Source organism: Sinohyriopsis cumingii, chromosome 2 (assembly GCF_028554795.1).
Source record: "Sinohyriopsis cumingii isolate HCF-2022 chromosome 2, ASM2855479v2, whole genome shotgun sequence".
In the NCBI taxonomy this organism is placed as follows: Eukaryota; Metazoa; Mollusca; class Bivalvia; order Unionida; family Unionidae; genus Sinohyriopsis; species Sinohyriopsis cumingii.
In genome coordinates this window covers 167,087,824-167,108,970 of record NC_142962.1, presented here as the reverse complement: position 1 = coordinate 167,108,970, position 21,147 = coordinate 167,087,824, and the positions used below count along the sequence as shown (strand labels likewise).

The following is a 21,147-nucleotide window of genomic DNA, read 5'->3' as shown; positions in this document are numbered from 1 at the left end:
ACTCTTCACAAGAACCAAATACTGACAAGATACTCTTCACAAGAACCAAATACTGACATGACACTATCAAAGAGGACCAAATCTTGTTATGACACTCAAAGGGGAACCCAAATGCTGCCATGATCCCCTGCAGGAGAACCAACTACTGCTATTATCCTCTGCAAGGAAGACCAAATACTACCGTGACAATCTGCAGGAGGACTAATTACTGCCATAGCAACCTGCATAAAGGACCAAATACCACCATGACACTCTGCATGAGAACCGAATGCTGCCATGATGATCTGCATGAGTACTAAATACTGCCATAACCCTCTGCAAGAGGATCATCTACTGACATAATACTCTTAAGGAGGACCAAATACTACCATGACAATCTGCAGGACCAAATAATGTCATAAAACTGGGAGGACAAAACAATGCCACGACACTCAGCAGGAGGACCATCTGCTGCCAAGACACTCTGCATGAGGACAAAATACTGACACAGCCCTCTGCAGGATGACTATCAACTGACATGACACATTGCAGCAGGAACAGCTACTGCCATGACAGTCTACAAGGAGGACCAAATACTGCCATGATACTCTGCAGGAGGACCAAATACTGCCATGACCCTCTGCAGGACTAAATACTGCCATAAAACTGGGAGGACAAAACAATGTCATGACACTCAGCAGGATGACCAAATACTGCCATGACTCTCCAAAGGAGGACCATCTACTGCCATGACACTCTAAAGAAGTACCATCTACTGCCATGACATTCTGCAAGAAGACCAAATACTGCTATGATGCTCTGCAAGGATGATCAATTACTGCCATTATGATCTGCAGAAGGACCAAATAATACCATAACACTATGCAGGAAAAACAAATACTGCCATGACACTCTGAAGAGGACCAATTAATGCCATGACCCTCTAAAGGAGGACCAAATACTGCAGTGACACTGCAGAAGAACCAACAACTGCCACACTCTAAATAAGGACCAAAAATTTTCATGACATTCTGCAGGAGGACCAAATATTGTCATGACACTCTGCAAAAAGACCAAATATTGCCATGGCACTCTGTAAGGAGACCAAATATTGCCATGACAATGCAAAAGGACCAAATATTGGCATGACATTCTGCAGGAGGACAAAATATTGCCATGACACTCTGCACGAAGACCAAATATTGCCTTGACACTCTACAAGAAGACCAAATAATGCCGTGACATTCTACAAGAAGACCAAATATTGCCATGACAAATAGAAGGACCAAACACTGCCATAACACTCTGCAAGAAGACCAAATATTAATGCAGAAGGACAAAATATTGCCATGACACTCTGCAAGACCAAATATTGCCTTGACACTCTGCAAGAAGACCAAATAGTGCCATGACAATGCAGAAGGACCAAATATTGCTATGACACTGCAGAAGGACCAAGTATTGCCATGACACTCTGCAAGAAGACCAAATATTGCAATGACACTGAAGGACCAAATATTGCCATGACACTGCAGAAGGACCAAATATTGCTATGACACTGCAGAAGGACTAAATATTGCCATGACACTGTAAGAAGACCAAATATTGCCATGACACTGCAGAAGGACCAAATATTGCCATGACAATGCAGAAGAACCAAATATTGCCATGACAATGCAGAAGGACCAAATATTGCCATGACACTGCAGAAGGAACAAATATTGCCATGACACTCTGCAAGAAGACCAATTATTGCCATGACACTGCAGAAGGACCAAATATTGACATGACACTCTGAAAGAAGACCAAATATTACCATGACACTGCAGAAGGAACAAATATTGCCATGACACTCTGCAAGAAGACCAATTATTGCCATGACACTGCAGAAGGACCAAATATTGACATGACACTCTGAAAGAAGACCAAATATTACCATGACACTGCAGAAGGACCAAATATTGACATGACACTCTGCAAGAAGACCAAATATTACCATGACACTGCAGAGGGACCAAATATTGCCATGACACTGCAGAAGGACCAAATATTGACATGACACTCTGAAAGAAGACCAAATATTACCATGACACTGCAGAAGGACCAAATATTGACATGACACTCTGCATGAAGACCAAATATTACCATGACACTGCAGAGGGACCAAATATTGCCATGACACTGCAGAAGGACCAAATATTGACATGACACTCTGAAAGAAGACCAAATATTGCAATGACACTGAAGAAGGACCAAATACTGCCACTTTAGCTTTGATTGGATGAATACTTAAAATCTGACTTTACTTTCTTTCTAACAACCCTTTTTGTGATACATTTTTTTAATTTTAGGAACACACACACACACACACACACACATATATATATATATATATGTGTGTATATACAAGTTTATGTCCAAGGAATTACATGCATGCATGAATAACTTCAATAAAGATGCAACATTTAAAAATGTCTAACAAGTACACAGCACACAAGAATCAGAACAGTGTCACTTAACTGGGTTGAAATTCAACATTTCCCAGTCTGCACCTTAGTAGCAACTGAAAACTATTTATACGTAAGTCAATGACAATGTGCATGCCAAACCTCATTCAACTTGCAAATGTTTCATTTTCTGTGTTTTTTTACCTCTTGTTATGATAGGATGAAGTTTTGTAGACATGTCTTTTGTTGAACATATCTCCAAAATTTGACAATTTAAGTAAAACAGCCTTGGGATCATTGTGATAGTGTTTCATACTACTAAATATATGTACAGGATGTACTAAATATACATACATGATGTACTAAATATATGTACAGAATGGACTAAATATATGTACAAGATGAAAAAATACTGCAGCTGGCCCGACTGCATGGACACATGTGTTATGCATTGGACCATTAATGACTAAGAAACTATGCAGCATCTTGCAAATTTTAAATGGTGTTTACCTTCACTAAATTTTAAATGGTGTTTACTTTCACTAAATTTTAAATGGTGTTTAAATTCACTAAATTTTAAATGGTGTTTACTTTCACTCAGTTTTAAATGGTGTTTACTTTCACTTAATTTTAAACAGTGTTTAGATTCACTAAATTTTAAATGGTGTTTACCTTCACTAAATTTTAAATGGTGTTTACTTTCACTCAATTTTAAATGGTGTTTACTTTCACTCAATTTTAAATGGTGTTTACTTTCACTCAGTTTTAAATGGTGTTTACCTTCATTCAATTTTAAATGGTGTTTACCTTCACTAAATTTTAAATCGTGTTTACTTTCACTCAATTTTAAATGGTGTTTACTTTCACTCAATTTTAACTTGTCAAATGACCTGTTAATGAACAAGTTTTTCAGAGGTACATGATTCAAATTACATAAATTTTGTTTGCATTTTCAGTAAATATAGCTGGTGTAAATTATTGTGTACCATGCAGTATGACCAACAGTAAATATAGCTGGTGTAAATTATTGTGTACCATGCAGTATGACCAACAGTAAATATAGCTGGTGTAAATTATTGTGTACCATGCAGTATGACCATCAGTAAATATAGCTGGTGTAAATTATCGTGTACCATGCAGTATGACCAACAGTAAATATAGCTGGTGTAAATTATTGTGTACCATGCAGTATGACCAACAGTAAATATAGCTGGTGTAAATTATTGTGTACCATGCAGTATGACCAACAGTAAATATAGCTGGTGTAAATTATTGTGTACCATGCAGTATGACCAACAGTAAATATAGCTGATGTAAATTATTGTGTACCATGCAGTATGACCAACAGTAAATATAGCTGGTGTAAATTATTGTGTACCATGCAGTATGACCAACAGTAAATATAGCTGGTGTAAATTATTGTGTACCATGCAGTATGACCAACTATATTAAACTCTGGCTATTTCCTAGTGATACCACATTCAATATGAAAATCAGCCATAATTTCAGAAAAGAATGAACAGACAGCAATCCTACCAGTCAATACAGTGATGTGGAAATTATCATTTTACCTATGTGGGTAGAATCTGTGCTTCTGTGCGCCAAGTCCAGATTCATTTTCACAGTTACCACTTTGGTAAATATTTACATATAACGTAACAGACTTGTAAAGGACACTAGACATGAGAGCAAGTATGTATGGAAACCAGACCATTCTTACTTCATTGAATCATTTACTTTTAAAGTGTTGAAAGTTAACATGTCCTGATTGCAGCATATATATACATACATACAGACAGACAGACATAGCCAGAGACAGTGTGAGAGAAAGAGTTATTGAGAACATTATTCAAGCTTATTATTTGTTGGGCTGTTTGGCATTGATCTTTTAAGCAATAATGCCAATAACTATTATGCCTACACAAGGTTAAATTCCAATATTTATATCTATATCTGCTAATGCAGCATGTGCCATTCTATCCTGGTCTATGCATTTAAAATATTTTCAAATTTCACTTGCATACCAAACCTAGGTACTGAAACTGACCAACTGTCCCTTGTCCAACAGTTGGGCCTGGTCTTGCAAGAAACATATATGGTACGAAGGCAGTAATTTCATGTTGCCAAACCTGTAGGTATCTGTTACCTTCAAATCTATTTGTACCAATTGAACTAGACCCTTTGTGTTTGTTCAACGGCTTTAAACTAAAATACTGACAAGCATGGGCATAATGAAGCATTGTCTTTTGAGAGCATAACAGACTTGCTGTTGTGTGTGTTTATTGTCCTCTCATGAACTGTTTCAAAGTCATTATTACATCATTTCAAAGTTCCATTTTAAAAAATCAGCCACCCTGTAAAAGGAACAGAGATACAACTGTATATGTGCATGTCTTGGTAAAGACCCTGGTGATAAAGTCAATATTCAATCCATTGTCATTAATGACTATTGTTTATTCAACATTCTGCCTCTCTTAACAGAAAGATTATCCAGCAAGTTCAACTGTTCCTCTCCGCTGTACAAAAGCCACTTTCTGGGTTCAAGCAAAACAAGCCAATTCCAACAAAGTCCCCTCCATCTTGTTCAGGGAAGGGATTTACAGAAGAAAGGGCTCTCTGACAAACCCAGACAAGGCATATCTATGGGTTTGAGACAATGTACTGCATCAGAATATATTGAAAGGTTCCTATGCTGACCATGGTTACATGGGTCAGAAAAATAACTTCCATCAAAATTTAACCTGAAAGAATGAATCTACATGTAATAGGCAATTTACACCCTAATATGACATCCAGTTATATGTAAGAGTTGATTAAATTTTGGACCTATTCATAATTATATTAATGTCATGTAAGTATTCCAATTTAAGCACCTCCATGATTTTATCATCATGCAGTGCACAATACATTATGTCCATGATTTTATCATCACGCAGTGCAGAGTAACTCCATGATTTATCATCATACAGTGCAGAGTTATTAGTACCTCCATGATTTATCATCACACAGAGCAGAGCACAGAGTACCTCCATGATTTTATCATCATATAGTGCACAGTAGAGACCTCCATGATTTATCATCATACAGTGCAGAGTTATTAGTACCTCCATGATTTTATCATCATATAGTGCAGAATAGAGACCTCCATGATTTTATCATCATATAGTGCACAGTAGAGACCTCCATGATTTATCATCATACAGTGCAGAGTTATTAGTACCTCCATGATTTTATCATCATATAGTGCAGAGTAGAGATCTCCATGATTTTATCATCTTATAGTGCACAGAAAAGTATGTCCATGATTTATCATCTCATTGAACAAGATAGTAACCTCCATGATATATCAACACATGAAGCATTATACAGTACTTCCAAAGATTTATCAAAACATGAAGCAGTATAGAGTACCTCCATGATTTATCAACACATGAAGCAGTATAGAGTACCTCCATGATTTATTTTGGTTTTGTGCAGAGTAGAGTACCTGCATGATTTAACATCATATTGTGAGCTCTCACTCCTCTCGCAAAGAAATAAGTACTCTTGTTGTCAATTGTGGGATTTATGACAGTTGGTATGAGGTACAATAAAAAAAAACCTAAAACAATACAAAACACATACTTAGAATACAAGACAAACATAATACATAATATAACAAATACAATACACATTATATAACCCACCCACCGGCATTTATAATTTTATCACAAAAATAAAAACAATCCCTTACCAGACTCGAAGACAATTACTTTCCCGAAATATATTAACATATTCAATCCCTTTGTCTTTCACTTGCGTGAAAGACAAATCTCCGCACTGCTCGAGGTGTTGTATGACTCTCTCTCTCTCGCCTCGAGTAGTAATTCCCTAGCCTTTTATTAGTATCGCAGAGAGGTGGTTTTCATACACGTGACGCACGGGAATCATGCGCCGCAATCGATCGCTCACTCGTTCGCTCACTCACAACAACCACGCACATTAGCACACGACACAAGTCCCAGGTCACATATTGTGCAGAGTAGAGTACCTCCATGATTTATCATGGTTTAGTGCAGAGTAGAGTACCTGCAAGATTTATCATCATACAGTGCAGAGTAGATTACCTGACACAGTTTGGATCATTTCTCTTCAGCTTGTGATAATTTCGGTCATCAATCAGTATCAAGAAGACAGAGGTGATGCACCAACCTGCACCAGGAAAGCCTTATATAAAACCTACCAATACAGTAATAACCAATCTCATTAGCACACTGTCATGTACAGTCAACAATGATGATGAAATCAAGCCAGATTTGCTAAATCAGTGAGATACTCACGACTGTGCACTAAATGATGATACAATCATGGAGGTACTCTGCTGTGCACTGATGATAAAATCATGGAGGTACTCTGCTGTGCACTGATGATAAAATCATGGAGGAACCCTACTCTGCACTGTATGATGATAAAATGATGGAGGTACTCTACTGTGCACTGATGATAAAATCATGGAGGTACTCTACTGTGCACTAAATGATGATAAAATCATGGAGGTTCTCTACCATGTTTTATGAGATGATAAATCATGGAGGTACTCTACTGTGCACTGATAATAAAATCATGGAGGAACCCTACTCTGCACTGTATGATGATAAAATCATAGAGGTTATCTACTGTGCACTATATGATGTTAAATCATGCAGATGCAAATATGGCATTCAGGGAACAGTCATTAACAAATAAGAGATCATGAACAGTCACTTCAGGTTTGTCTAAATTGCCTCAGAGTGAACAGCTTGCCATCAGTTCGGTATCTAAAATGTCAATCTCAGTGTCATGGTCACAGAAGGCATCAGTAAGCATGGCAGAGGACATCATACTGAAGATGGTTGGAGCCAACACAGCCCTGCTTGACTCCACTAGTGACTGAGCATGGTTGAGATGACTTACCATCATCCATGACATAAGCGAGCATGCCATCATGGAATTGCTGACTCATCACAATGAATTTCTCAGTATGGCTGTAATACTTTTGCTGAGATGTATCCACATATAAACTTTAACAAGTAGGTGCAATACAGTTGAAGATACTGACACTGTCAAATGAGTGCAATACAGTTGAAGATACTGACACTATCAAATGAGTGCAATACAGTTGAAGATACTGACACTATCAAATGAGTGCAATACAGTTGAAGATACTGACACTATCAAATGAGTGCAATACAGTTGAAGATACTGACACTATAAAATGAGTGCAATACAGTTGAAGATACTGACACTGTCAAATGTGTGCATCAAAATACAAAAGTTGCTCAAGCATAAAAATTAAGTCAGCAACCAAGTTTTGGTAAGGATGAATTATTCTCCCCAAGATGCATCCATATACCAATACAAATAAAATATGGTTAAAGTCATTGTGGGTTTAACAAAAGAATGAATGAAAACATGAAAACAAACACGTTAAGCATTTGCATCAAAGGCATTCCTCATTTTTATTCAATGAAAAACTCAATCTACTGTTACCTGAATGACCAACTAACCTCAATGAAAAACTCAATCTAATGTTACCTGACTGACTAACCTCAATGAAAAACTCAATCTCATGTTACACGACTAACTAACCTCAATGAAAAACTCAATCTCATGTTACCTGACTAACTAACCTCAATGAAAAACTCAATCTCATGTTACCTGAATGACTAACTAACCTCAATGAAAAACTCAATCTCATGTTACCTGACTAACTAACCTCAATGAAAAACTCAATCTCATGTTACCTGAATGACTAACTAACCTCAAGGAAAAACTCAACTAATGTTACCTGAAAGACTAACCTCAATAAAAAACTCAATCTCATGTTACCTGAATGACTAACTAACCTCAAGGAAATACTCAACTAATGTTACCTGAATGACTAACCTCAATAAAAAACTCAATCTCATGTTACCTGAATGACTAACTAACCTCAAGGAAAAACTCAACTAATGTTACCTGAAAGACTAACCTCAATGAAAAATTCAATCTCATGTTACCTGAATGACTAACTAACCTCAATGAAAAACTCAATCTCATGTTACCTGACTAACTAACCTCAATGAAAAACTCAATCTCATGTTACCTGAATGACTAACTAACCTCAAGGAAAAACTCAACTAATGTTACCTGAAAGACTAACCTCAATAAAAAATTCAATCTCATGTTACCTGAATGACTAACTAACCTCAAGGAAATACTCAATCCACTGTTACCTGAATGACTAACCTCAATGAAAAACTCAGCTAATGTTACCTGAATGACTAACCTCAATAAAAAAACTCAGTATACTGTTGCCCGAATGACTAATATCAATGATAAACTGAATCTACTGTTGCCTGAATGACTAACTAAACTTATTGAAAAACTAAGTCCAATTTTTCCTGAATGATTAATTTCAATGCAAAACTGAATATAATGTCACCTGAATGACTAAACTAACCATAATGAAAACTTAAGGCTATGTTTTCTCAATGACTAACTAACCTCAACCTAACTCTTACTATCTATAAAGAATCAACAAGCTGATTGAAAAGAAGTTATAAAGTTTAGTATTATGCGCTTTCTTGCTGTTTTCTTCTTTCACAATAATAACCCATTACCAGTTTTCCTGGATGATAAATAAAACTCAAATTCCACCTTCCACAAAGATCAATTACTTTTCAAAACATGATCACTGGATTATGTTTTGCCTTTTTCTGAGATAACATGTAATTGTGACAATATCAGTATAGTTGAATTGCTTTGATTAACTACTATAATTCCACTCAATGGGTGACACTATCAGCTAGTGGTATTGGATAGTTTCAGAATTTCACCATTACATCAATCCATGAATTGTCTTCTGTTGGGAAGATAAAAATCCATTATTCAAAATAAGAAAGTATTTTATTGTTCCAAAAAAGAAAACTGATAAGAACTAAAATGATATACTACGTCAACAACAAGAATAATATACTGGCTTCCTGAACTGCTGTACCGTAATGTCTGTCATTTTTGTAGGTATATTTACTAAATATTTTTCAGGATGTGGTGCAAAAATGATTTTTCTCTTCAAAGACTCTGTGACTATGATGACCTTTTATATTTTTTAAATCAATTGGTCTCTTTCTTATCTCAAATGCAAACCATTTACAAAGTTTGGTCATGGTACACAAGATAAGTTGTCATGTGGAAAGTCTTCCTTCTTTTGGTCCATAAGACCTTGACTATTGGTCTTTCAAGCCTGTAATCGATTAGTTTCCTCCCCACAACAAAAGCATGCCAGCACTGTATGAAGATAGGAAATGGCAATAGATGAAGATTTTGAATTATTGTGTGGCAACAACAAAAAATATGGCAAAAATAGCCAGACATGTGGACAAGATAATATGATTGTGATGAGTGTATAAAAAGTCCATCATCAATGGACTCATCATACACACTGTAAAGCATGTATAAAAAGTCCATCATCAATGGACTCATCATACACACTGTAAAGAGTGTATAAAAAGTCCATCATCAATGGACTCATCATACACACTGTAAAGAGTGTATAAAAAGTCCATCATCAATGGACTCATCATACACACTGTAAAGCTTTAAAGCCAATTCAGTTGCAAGCAATCAACACAGTAAGTACAAGAACTGCAGTGTTCATATCTCATGCAATGCTGAAGTCAATCATCACGGGATTTAACTCTGTAAAACAAACTGTCAAACTTGATCTACATACAACTGCAGCTTGGCTTCCTGAGATCATCCTAAACAAGAAATTTATTTGGAACAAAAACTTATAATGAATGTTAGAATGTTAACAAACCAGTGGAATGCCCTTGTCATGTCCAAAATAGGCTGTAACTCTGTGAAGTATGAACACAATGTGATCCATCATGCAATTCAGGCATTTTAGTCATTGCTGTTGTTGTTGTTGTTTTGGTTTAATGACATTTTTCAGCACATGATTGGCTGTATTTGGGGTCCTGTATAAATGGTGGACGAAAAACCCAGGAAGACCCTGGTAAGAACCACTAACCCACAGAAAGCTACTGGCAAGTTTTCTCGCATATCCACATTGTCAGTGTCGAGTCTCAAACCCCTGTGGACAGAGGTGACATGGCAGTGATCAGAAAAAGGGAACACTTTAGACCACTCAGCCAAAACAGGGATCTACCAATTACATGGGATCAACCCAGAGAGTATTATAAAAGCTTTCTGAGCAAGCCCTACCATGCATTCTAAACTTTTTCAAAGCCTATTATAAGCAATCAAATCATCATAAATTTTCTAAAAATTTTAAATAAGGATTTAAACATATAATCCAAGAAAACTTCACAAAAAGATCACAGAGAGAAAGTCAGGGGAAAAGAAAAGAAAATTACTGAAAATTATCATGTACCCTTTCAAAAGGGTACATAAATGTGAACTGCAAAAATATATTAAACCTTTGCTTTACTGAAAAGAGAGCACCAAATATCAAGTAGATGGCAAAACAGTATGCCAAGCAACACGTGGTTACTGTTATCAATATCAATATTGTACACTTACTTTTGTCCATGATCATTGTTGTGGAATTAATGCCTACCTGATTTTTGTTATCATTCTAAGAAGTAAACAAGATGTTTACTTGAAGTTCAGTTCAAGACCAGAATTTATCCATTAGAGGACATCCATTTAGCATGTATGCAAAAATCTGGCGAAGCTTGACCCTTCCCCCTTCACTGTACACATGCATACTTTTTATACACACACACCCACCTGCGTATGTAAGTTTGATACCCCCTCACACACACACCCAAATTATATAGAACGGCCTATATTTAATCCATGCAGAAACCATAAAGGATTAATAATATTGATGTGTTTAATAAAACAGACAGTCCACCAACATTGAATGTCTGGCTGCATCAAAGAAATAAACTGCATAACTTTAAACAGTTTGTCTAGTGTCTGCTAAAATTCAAATGCCAACTGAACAGGTTATGCAATAGACAAATTATTATCAATGTTTCACCCCACCCCGCCCGTTTCCTATGTGTACGTACATTATCAGTAGACACACACCCCATATGCAAACGTATGCATTTGGGTTACCCTCCTACCCCCTCCATGCCTACATACTAAATGTATGGCCCCTTTTAGGGAATTCCAGAGCAATTGTGTCTTAGTGAAATAAGTATATATAGGATTCAGTAAACAATTATTCATTCCTATTGCATATCCTTCTGAAACTATGACCAGAATTTATAGGTGTGTTTTGATACAACTCTAGTGAATTATATATGTAAATGATTCATTGGAATTACAAAATGCTCATTGACTTTTTGGACAAAAACAGTACTTTGGGGCTCAAAAGTAACCTAAGGCTGTTCTTGACTTTTAGTCTAGTGGTATGTGTACCAGACAGTGAGAAAACTGAACCCTAATCAATTATTGACAATTTGTCTGGCCCACCTGTTACATTTGGAAGCTTGGCGGTCTCTCACTAGCTAACAGTCAAGACAGGAATGGGGTTCAACTGCTTTGACAGGTGACATTCAAGGATGAGTGTTGCATTCTATATATATGAGGCCACTTGCAAAGCAGCCTAAAGCTCAGGTCCAGACCTTTTAGTCTAGTGGTATGTGTGGCCACTTGCAAACCAGCCTAAAGCTCAGGTCCAGACCTTTTAGTCTAGTGGTATGTGTGGCCACTTGCAAACCAGCCTAAAGCTCAGGTCCAGACCTTTTAGTCTAGTGGTATGTGTGGCCACTTGCAAAGCAGCCTAAAGCTCAGGTCCAGACCTTTTAGTCTAGTGGTATGTGTGGCCACTTACAAAGCAGCCTAAAGCTCAGGTCCAGACCTTTTAGTCTAGTGGTATGTGTGGCCACTTGCAAAGCAGCCTAAAGCTCAGGTCCAGACCTTTTAGTCTAGTGGTATGTGTGGCCACTTGCAAAGCAGCCTAAAGCTCAGGTCCAGACCTTTTAGTCTAGTGGCATGTGTGGCCACTTGCAAAGCAGCCTAAAGCTCAGGTCCAGACCTTTTAGTCTAGTGGTATGTGTGGCCACTTGCAAACCAGCCTAAAGCTCAGGTCCAGACCTTTTAGTCTAGTGGTATGTGTGGCCAACAATGAGACAGAAGAACTGGGCTCAATATCTAACCACAAATTAGAGCTTTGAGTGAAACCCCATGCAACTAAATAATTTTTATCTAGATCAAACTTTCAAGTTTTTCCTAAATTTTGTATTCCTTGCTACAGTATTATCACTTTTCCCCCAATATATGCCTGAAACTCCTCTTAAACTCTGAAGAAAGGTTTTGGTCCCATACAGTAAAACATGAACAATATAACAGCATAAAACTGAAACTCACTTCAAACATGGAAACGTATTTTAGCTAATAAATTCCATAAAACATTGACATTTATGGTCAAGAGATTGACATGAGTGATGCATGCTGGGCTAGAGTATTTACCATTAGCAAATACTGTTGTAGGCTTATTGAAAAGTCAAAATGACAAAAGGGTATGCAAGGTAAAATCAATTTTCATCACGTGCTCCAAATGGATCAACATTAGGTAAGAATTCATTGCTCCTTTAAGAAAGGCCAACTTTTAAACTAAACTGTTAATAACAAAATGCTTCAAATAATTCAATTCTGAAGACTGTTTATTTGCTGATTATCAAAACAGCACTGATGATAACAGGACTCTCACAAGTTATCAACAGAATATCAAAACAGGACTGATGATAACGGGACTCACACAAGTTATCAACAGAATATCAAAACAGGACTAATGATAACAGGACTCATACAAGTTATCAATGGAATATCAAAACAGGACTGATGATAACAGGACTCATACAAGTTATCAATGGAATAACAAAACAGGGCTGATGATAACAGACTCATAAAAGTTATCAATGGAATATCAAAACATGACTGATGATAACAGGACTCATACAAGTTATCAATGGAATATCAACACAGGACTGATGATAACAAGACTCATACACGTTATGAATGGAACCTTATTAATTTCATTAACTAAAATGGCTTTAATAACCAGGACGGTTTCATCTTTGATCAGATGTAAACTGACAAAACAGCAATCTAAAAGTCAGATACACTCAAATGATTTTTAAAGGAGAAAAAATATACATGTAAATTAATAATTACTGTCTCCACTTGTCAAGGTGTCAGAGTGACCAGCTAAGCCTCATAGAATCAGTCTAATTAAATAGTACAATAGTACAGTCTGATCAAATACTATATCAGTCTGATTAAATAGAAAGAATATACAGTCTGATTAAATAGTATAAATATGATGACAGTCTCCAATTGTCAGGGCATTAGTGACCAGGTAAGCTCACAGAATCAGTCTGATTAAACAGTACAGTAGTACAATAGTCTGATTAAATAGTGCAATAGTACAACAGTCTGATTAAATAGTATAAATCTGTGCCAAAAACTACAATGTAGAAACTAGGGTCAAACTTTAATGATGATGTGTTTTACATAAGCTTATCGAACAATTCCCTCAGTAAACCAAAACCTCCAAAAACAAACAAATTTGCTCCAAGGAGTTTTTAGTTTTGAAGGTTTTTACTGTCTGTGGGTTTGAGTGTGTGTGTGGGTGTGTGATTCTGAAACACGTGTATTACAGGACAAGTCCATGAGTAGATCAAACATTTTCACTGGCACATATCATCAGCAGCCAAACATTAGAGTTCTCAAAAATAATTAGATCAATGTGTCTTTGATTTATCCATTTAACTGCCAAATAAACACCACAATGAATAAACACCACAATGAAAAAACACTACAATGAATAAACACCACAATGAATAAACACCACACCACAATGAATAAACACCACACCACAATGAATAAACACCACAATGAATAACACCACAATGAATAAACACCACAATGAATAACACCACAATGAATAAACACCACAATGAATAACACCACAATGAATAAACACCACAATGAATAACACCACAATGAATAAACACCACAATGAAAAAACACCACAATGAATAAACACCACAATGAATAACACCACAATGAAAAAACACCACAATGAATAACACCACAATGAATAACACCACAATGAAAAAACACCACAATGAATAAACACCACAATGAATAAACACCACAACACCACAACAAATAAACACCACAATGAAGTAAAAATTAAATGTTCACTAGGTCTAGTTTGCAGATTGAGACTATCAAATAAAAATGTTGCCAACTAAGCTCAATTAAAATAGTGGCATAGCTGATTTACACTTTTGTCAGAAAACAAAGATGAATGTCAACTGTTTGATCATTATGTTTTCCCAATTATTTAAATGCTCTATAACAAAAACCACAAGACTAAAAAGAGATTTCAAAGTATATATATTTATGTCATGGACATATAAAAATCTCTTTATCTGAACAACTGGCCCAAGGTCAGTACCAGCAGAAATTTATATCAGTCTGTTGCACCATGTGGTTTGTGTTGACAAGTGTCCACACATAACATTTAGATTAAAATATGCAAACCGAAGTCCTAAGTTATGGAAAGATATAGACCATTCTCAGAATATATTCATGTATTCATGTGACCCTAGGTCAACGAATCCAAAACGAGGCTAAGCTAGGCACCAGCTTCATTTTACCTCGCAACCATGGCTGCTACAATTGATACTGGCAAGGGGAAAAAATAGTGACAAATATTTTTATGTTCCGTTGTGCAATGGCAATGGTAGAATTCGCATAGATTTAAGCTTCCACTATATTCCATCAGTAAGGAAGATGTATCGTCATAGAAAATGGATTGTTGCAATATGTCGTGATGAGGGGCCGAATGTTAAGATTATAAACTGGATGAATGTTGGTGAGTTTATTTTTTCTTCTGAATGATGAAATAAAGAGAAATCAAAATGCAAAATAGGTTCTGTCATTGAAGTAAATGAGTATGTATGTGTGTTATATAATGGTAGGTTTCTAAAAATGTTACCCCTAGTCCCATTCCACAAAACTGGGTCATCGAAATCTCTGCGTACCTCCACGCAGCGCATTCATCTCAGCGATTATGAACTGATATACGAGTAGTAATTACAGAAAAAGTGAATTTTGTTATCTAGTTGAAAAAATAAATAGAAATAGTAGAATGAAAATGACCACGATAGAGAAGAGATATAGCACCAGTAAAATGAAAACAATGAGAGGCCAAGTTGAATAAAATTAAGAGACAGAGAGAGAGAGAAAGAACGTGACTGGATACAAATTAATGAAACTGTTGATAAAACCTATTGATTTGTGTAAACATAAGGAAAAGTTCACACTTATATCACAGGCCATTGAAATTCTATCATTGTGGTAAGTTAATGTCAGAGAAATCATCCGTAAGGAAGCAATATATATATATATATATATATATATATATATATATATATATATATATATATATATATATATATATATATATATGTGTGTGTGTGTGTGTGTGTGTGATTTTTCCTCCCTTTTGTTCTTGCATATTTTGGCTTTTTTTTTTTTTTTACTACAGTGATATAATTTTAATGGCATGTGCTGAAAAAATAGTTTGATTTTTTTTGACAACTAATTATTGCAATTAACTCATAGTTGATTTTTTTTATTTGGAGACACCCATGATGAAATTCTCAACAAATGCAAAAGAAATATCTGGCGAACAGCTTAGATCGTTACTCGATGTACAGTAGGACGCCATATTTTTTCTCGATCTGCCTAGCTTAGCCTCGTTTTCATGATACATTAATATTCATGAGGATCTCATTAAGAATGGTCTATACTACCCTTGTATCTACAACAACTTTCTTGCATTACCATCCTCCAAGGCTTATTTGGGGACCTGATCAAATAAATTGTCACCGTTGGGGACCTAATTAAAGAAACAGGTTACCATCAAGCTTTTCTGGAAATGTATGTAAACTAAGTGACATGCATTTCTAACTAGGTGTCTTGTATTTTTAATTAGGTGTCAATCATTGTGTTTTCAGCTAGGTGTCATGTGTTTTGAACTAGGTGTCATGTGTTTTCAACTAGGTGTCATGTGTTTTTAACTAGGTGTCATTTATTTTTAACTCAGTGTCATGTGTTTTTAACAAGGTGTCATGTATTTTAACTAGGCATCATGTATTTCTGAGGCAGCAAGACAGTTGGTCATTAATTATTAATTCTGAAAACAGCCGAATGAAAAAGAATAATGTTCTTGGTTGAAATTCTATAGTCAGCTTTTCACAAAGAAAAAAATACAAGTTGTAAAAGTAATTAGTTTGAGGGGAAACCAATCAGTCATAGAAACACTAAAAAGCTGCCAATCCTCATTGAAAATGACAGTTTCCAGTACATTTAATAATTGGGTATATCAATGTCTTTTCTTTACTCATATCTGCTTTGAATGTTTCTGTATCAAGTTTCACAAATATATGCCTGCCAGGTACTTCTGGAGTAAACATGTCAGGTAAGACATTAAAATTTCAGGATCACTGTTCTCCCTCCCTCCCTCTCTCTCTCTCTCTATATATATATATATAAAAAAAAAAAATATATATATATATATATATATATATATATATATATATATATATATATTTTCCCTAAGATTGAAACTTTATATAACCAATATTCCTTTGAAACCGAATCACATTTTTCTGTGTACCCCAAATTTTTGGGTTTGAATTTAAAAATAAATAATCTCAATAACAACTGTCAGCTTTGTTCATACCAGAGGAAGGTTTGAGTTAGATAGTTAAAAAGTGTGAAGCACAAATGATCAAAATATTGCTGCTAATTGATGCATGAAGTAAACATGGAAGCAAGATTCCAATAATGAAGCAGGGGTCCAGAGTGGCCGAGTCGTCTAAAGCGCTCTCCGTTACGGATCACTGCCATCTCACCTCTGTCCGCGCAGGTTCGAGTCTCAGATTCAGCCAATGTGGGTATGTGAGAAAGCTTGCCAGTAGCTTCTCGTGGGTCAGTGGTTCTTTCCGAGGTTTTCCCGGGTTCTTCCTCCACCATTAATACTGGCCACCATGTATGGCCTATCGTGTGCTGAAAAATGGCGTTAAACCCCACAACAACAACCAATAATGAAGCAACTGACTAATCCTTCTTGTGTGCAGTAAGTATAGTCAAAGTCAGCATAATATCAGTTTAAAATACATTTACAAATTAAATATGTTAACATGAAATCTTGTTTTTGAATTTCATTTAATTAAGCCTAAATTTGCTATTATTTCACTCTCTGTTTTAAATCTAAATCTTTCTTACTGCCCTTCTTATTGCCATCTTAAGATTTCATTTCATTTTTCAATTTTCATTAAACTTTTTTGTTTGTCGCATATTTATCTGTCACAGAAATGACAACTGGTGGAAATGCTGAACACGGAAATGCCTGTCACAGAAATGTCTGATGTGGAAATGCCAGTCACAGAAAAACAGGCATACCATTAGAACATGTAGTCAGCCAATAGTCATTTAACAGGTTAACACAGAAACATAAATAGATGCCAAGAAATCTTAATTATCTAAAATATCAATTAAAAAGTTGATTAGCAAATGATCTTTTGTAAAAAGATATACACATGTCCTTGTATGTGAGGACATATGACCACAACTCATCCTAAGGGTGAAAAAAGAAAACCTCAGTAAATAGAAGAAAACCCTTAAAAACCAAATATTTAATTTGGCCCCAAGGGATTCTGGACTTGAGAAGTTTTACTGTATGTACACATAAACAAACCTTGCAGCTATGGGCACAAGACGGGCAGAGGGTCGGCGGGTTGGTGTTGTGTTGGTGGTACGATCCGGGTATCCAATTTTTACAGGAACATTTGTCCTTGGACTTAATCCCACTATCTCCAGATGCAGCATTCTCAAAATATCATTAACTGTTCTTTACCATGTCAACATTACACACTGTTTATTTCAGAAATATGGAACACATTTCAGTTACACAATGAAACTAAATTCTAGAATGTTTTCATCAGCCACAGTAAGTCAATTAGCTAAATGCATGCTCCACAGTAAGTCAATTAGCTAAATACATGCTCCACTGTAGACTAGTATATAGTAGTTATTGATCAATAGGCAAGGTTGTTTGCGTTTTTTATTGCCCTTACATTTTGACAACAATTATTGGTACTCTTTTTGCATAACACATCAGTACCTCAGTTTAGCGTAATCTTAGTTTCCCTTACTGGAAATCAAATATGAGACATGCCTCCCCGATAATCAATACATAGTTGAGAATAATCAAATTCCTGTAGAAAAATAAGCACTTGAATACTCTGACAACTTCTAATCCAAAATAATTACAAGAGAAGCAGTAAAGTACTGTGTGCCATCACTCCGATCCACTTGAGGAATACCACTAACATTGTTACCACCTGAATGAGGTCTCCGGGCCATCACTCATATCCACTTGTAGAATACCACAACACTGTTACCACCTGAATGAGGTAATGATTATACCTATGAACAAAATGCCCAAAGTTTCCATTCACAAGGTGAAATAAATCATGGAGTGTAATTTAGATTCCAGATCCATTTACTAATGGTATGTATAAATACATATATCCATCAATATAAATACATATATCCATCAAGATAAATACATATGTACATGCAGATTCAATGTCACCATGCAATGCAATCCCAATGGTTGGATGATCACCTTTGAGACAGTCACTATACCAAACTTTCCATATCAGTGCAGTGCTGTTAAATGAAGTGAATACACTAATCCTGTCCTACCCAGTGTTGTCAGGGCTCTATTATTCCTCTACCATTTAGGCTTTGTCCTCTAAAGTTACTCTGCTTTGTTCCTCGGCAATTACAACTGCTAAATGCAGTGCTCCTGATCACAATGAAGGTTACCTTTGGCAAAAAACTCAATACACATTCGTCATGATCAGATTCAACCAAACCTGTACATAAGGCCTGGTATCTAAAACTTATTTAAACCTAAACAAGATTAATTATTTGTGTAATTCTATCCTAATATCGTTTATCAGAGACAGGACCCATACACTTGAAGACTTTATCCCCACTGACAGGTACCCTCAATGTAACTTATCAAATACTCTGGACAAGGTTCTAATATTTGATTTGATTTTGCTTGCAAAAAGTACACAAGGTCGACTCAAAGCTGTTATTGTCCTGGCCCAAAGCTACCATGCCGCTTCCCTATTGAGATATAGATTGATCCAACTACACTATATGCATCTGGATTACGGATATTGACTCGTGTAATATATCACCTATCAAATGGAACTGGAATCATTTACTAACCCAGTATGTGACAGGTATGCATAAATAAATCATCTTAAGTCCATAGTTCCCTTGATCCCATTTACCTAATATATGGTAAAGTTTAATCAAAATCAAAGTTCTACTGATTTCTGTAATAACACTCAAAAAAGTTTACAAATCCAACTAATATCTATCTATCTATCTATCTATCTATCTTCCCATGTTTTGAGGGACTTGAAGTATATTAGTTCAAAAGCTAATTGTGTAACCCTCTTGAAATAAAACCATTATTCTTCTGATTATTGATCACATGGTGCAATTATTCTTTGACAGATCTTGTACCCTTCAACACTCAGTTTTCTGGACCAGCATGAAATCATGAAATTATCACACAAAGCAATTACACAAGGCAGTTATTAATACTGTGATGCATCTTTATAGTGTCAAGCACCATTATTATGGTATTGTCAAGCACCATTATTATGGTATTGTCAAGCACCATTATTATGGTATTGTCAAGCACCAGTATTATGGTATTGTCAAGCACCATTAAAGTACCAGTATTATGATATTGTCAAGCACCATTATTATGGTATTGTCAAGCACCATTATTATGGTATTATCAAGCACCAGTATTATGGTATTGTCAAGCACCATTATTATGGTATTGTCAAGCACCAGTATTATGGCATTGTCAAGCACCATTATTATGGCATTGTCAAGCAACATTACTGTGGCATTGTCAAGCACCATTATTATGGCACTGTCAAGCACCATTATTATGGTATTGTTAAGCACCATTATTGTGGTATTGTCAAGCACCAGTATTATAGTATTGTCAAGCACTCTTATTACGGTATTGTCAAGCACCATGATTATGGTATTGTCAAGCACTAGTATTATGGTACATGTATTGTCAAGTACTCTTATTATTAATTGTCAAGCACCATGATTATGGTATTGTCAAGCACCATTATTATGATATTGTCAAGCACCTTTATTATGGTATTGTCAAGCACCAGTATTAAGGTATTGTCAAGCACCAATGTTATGGTATTGTCAAGCACCAGTATTATGGTATTGTCAAGCACCAGTATTATGGTATTGTCAAGCACCATTATTATGGTACTGTCAAGCACTCTTATTATGGTATTGTCAAGCAGCATGATTATGGTATTGTCAAGCACCAGTATTATGGTATTGTCAAACACCATTATTGTGGTATTGTCAAGCACCATTATTATGTCATTGTCAAGTAGCATTATTATGGCATTGTCAAGCACCAGTATTATAGTATTGTGAAGCACCAGTATTAGGCCAAACAAACAAATATGTGGTTTCAGTTGGCCAACAGTTCCTGTTTCTCACTGCCATTCCTAGCACTTTTTCCCCAAAAAAGAACATCAAATTTATATAATGTTTTTTTTTGAAAAATCCACATGCCTATCCTAAT

General features: G+C 35.7%; 1 protein-coding gene across 3 annotated transcripts in view; it reads right to left on the bottom strand.

The window, feature by feature from the left end:
• LOC149806260 (protein FAM149A-like) overlaps positions 1–21,147 on the bottom strand; it is a 241,636-nt gene that overhangs the window by 162,870 nt on the left and 57,619 nt on the right. Inside the window, exon 1 of one of the 3 annotated variants that reach the window (XM_089951207.1) lies at positions 18,184–19,453. The exons of the other annotated variants lie outside the window; for them this stretch is intronic. Within the exon in view, the coding sequence (XP_089807333.1) occupies positions 18,184–18,314 (131 nt within the window). The 5' untranslated portion in view covers positions 18,315–19,453. Of the gene's footprint in view, positions 1–18,183; positions 19,454–21,147 lie in introns of those variants that run through there. 3 annotated transcript variants of the gene reach the window in all.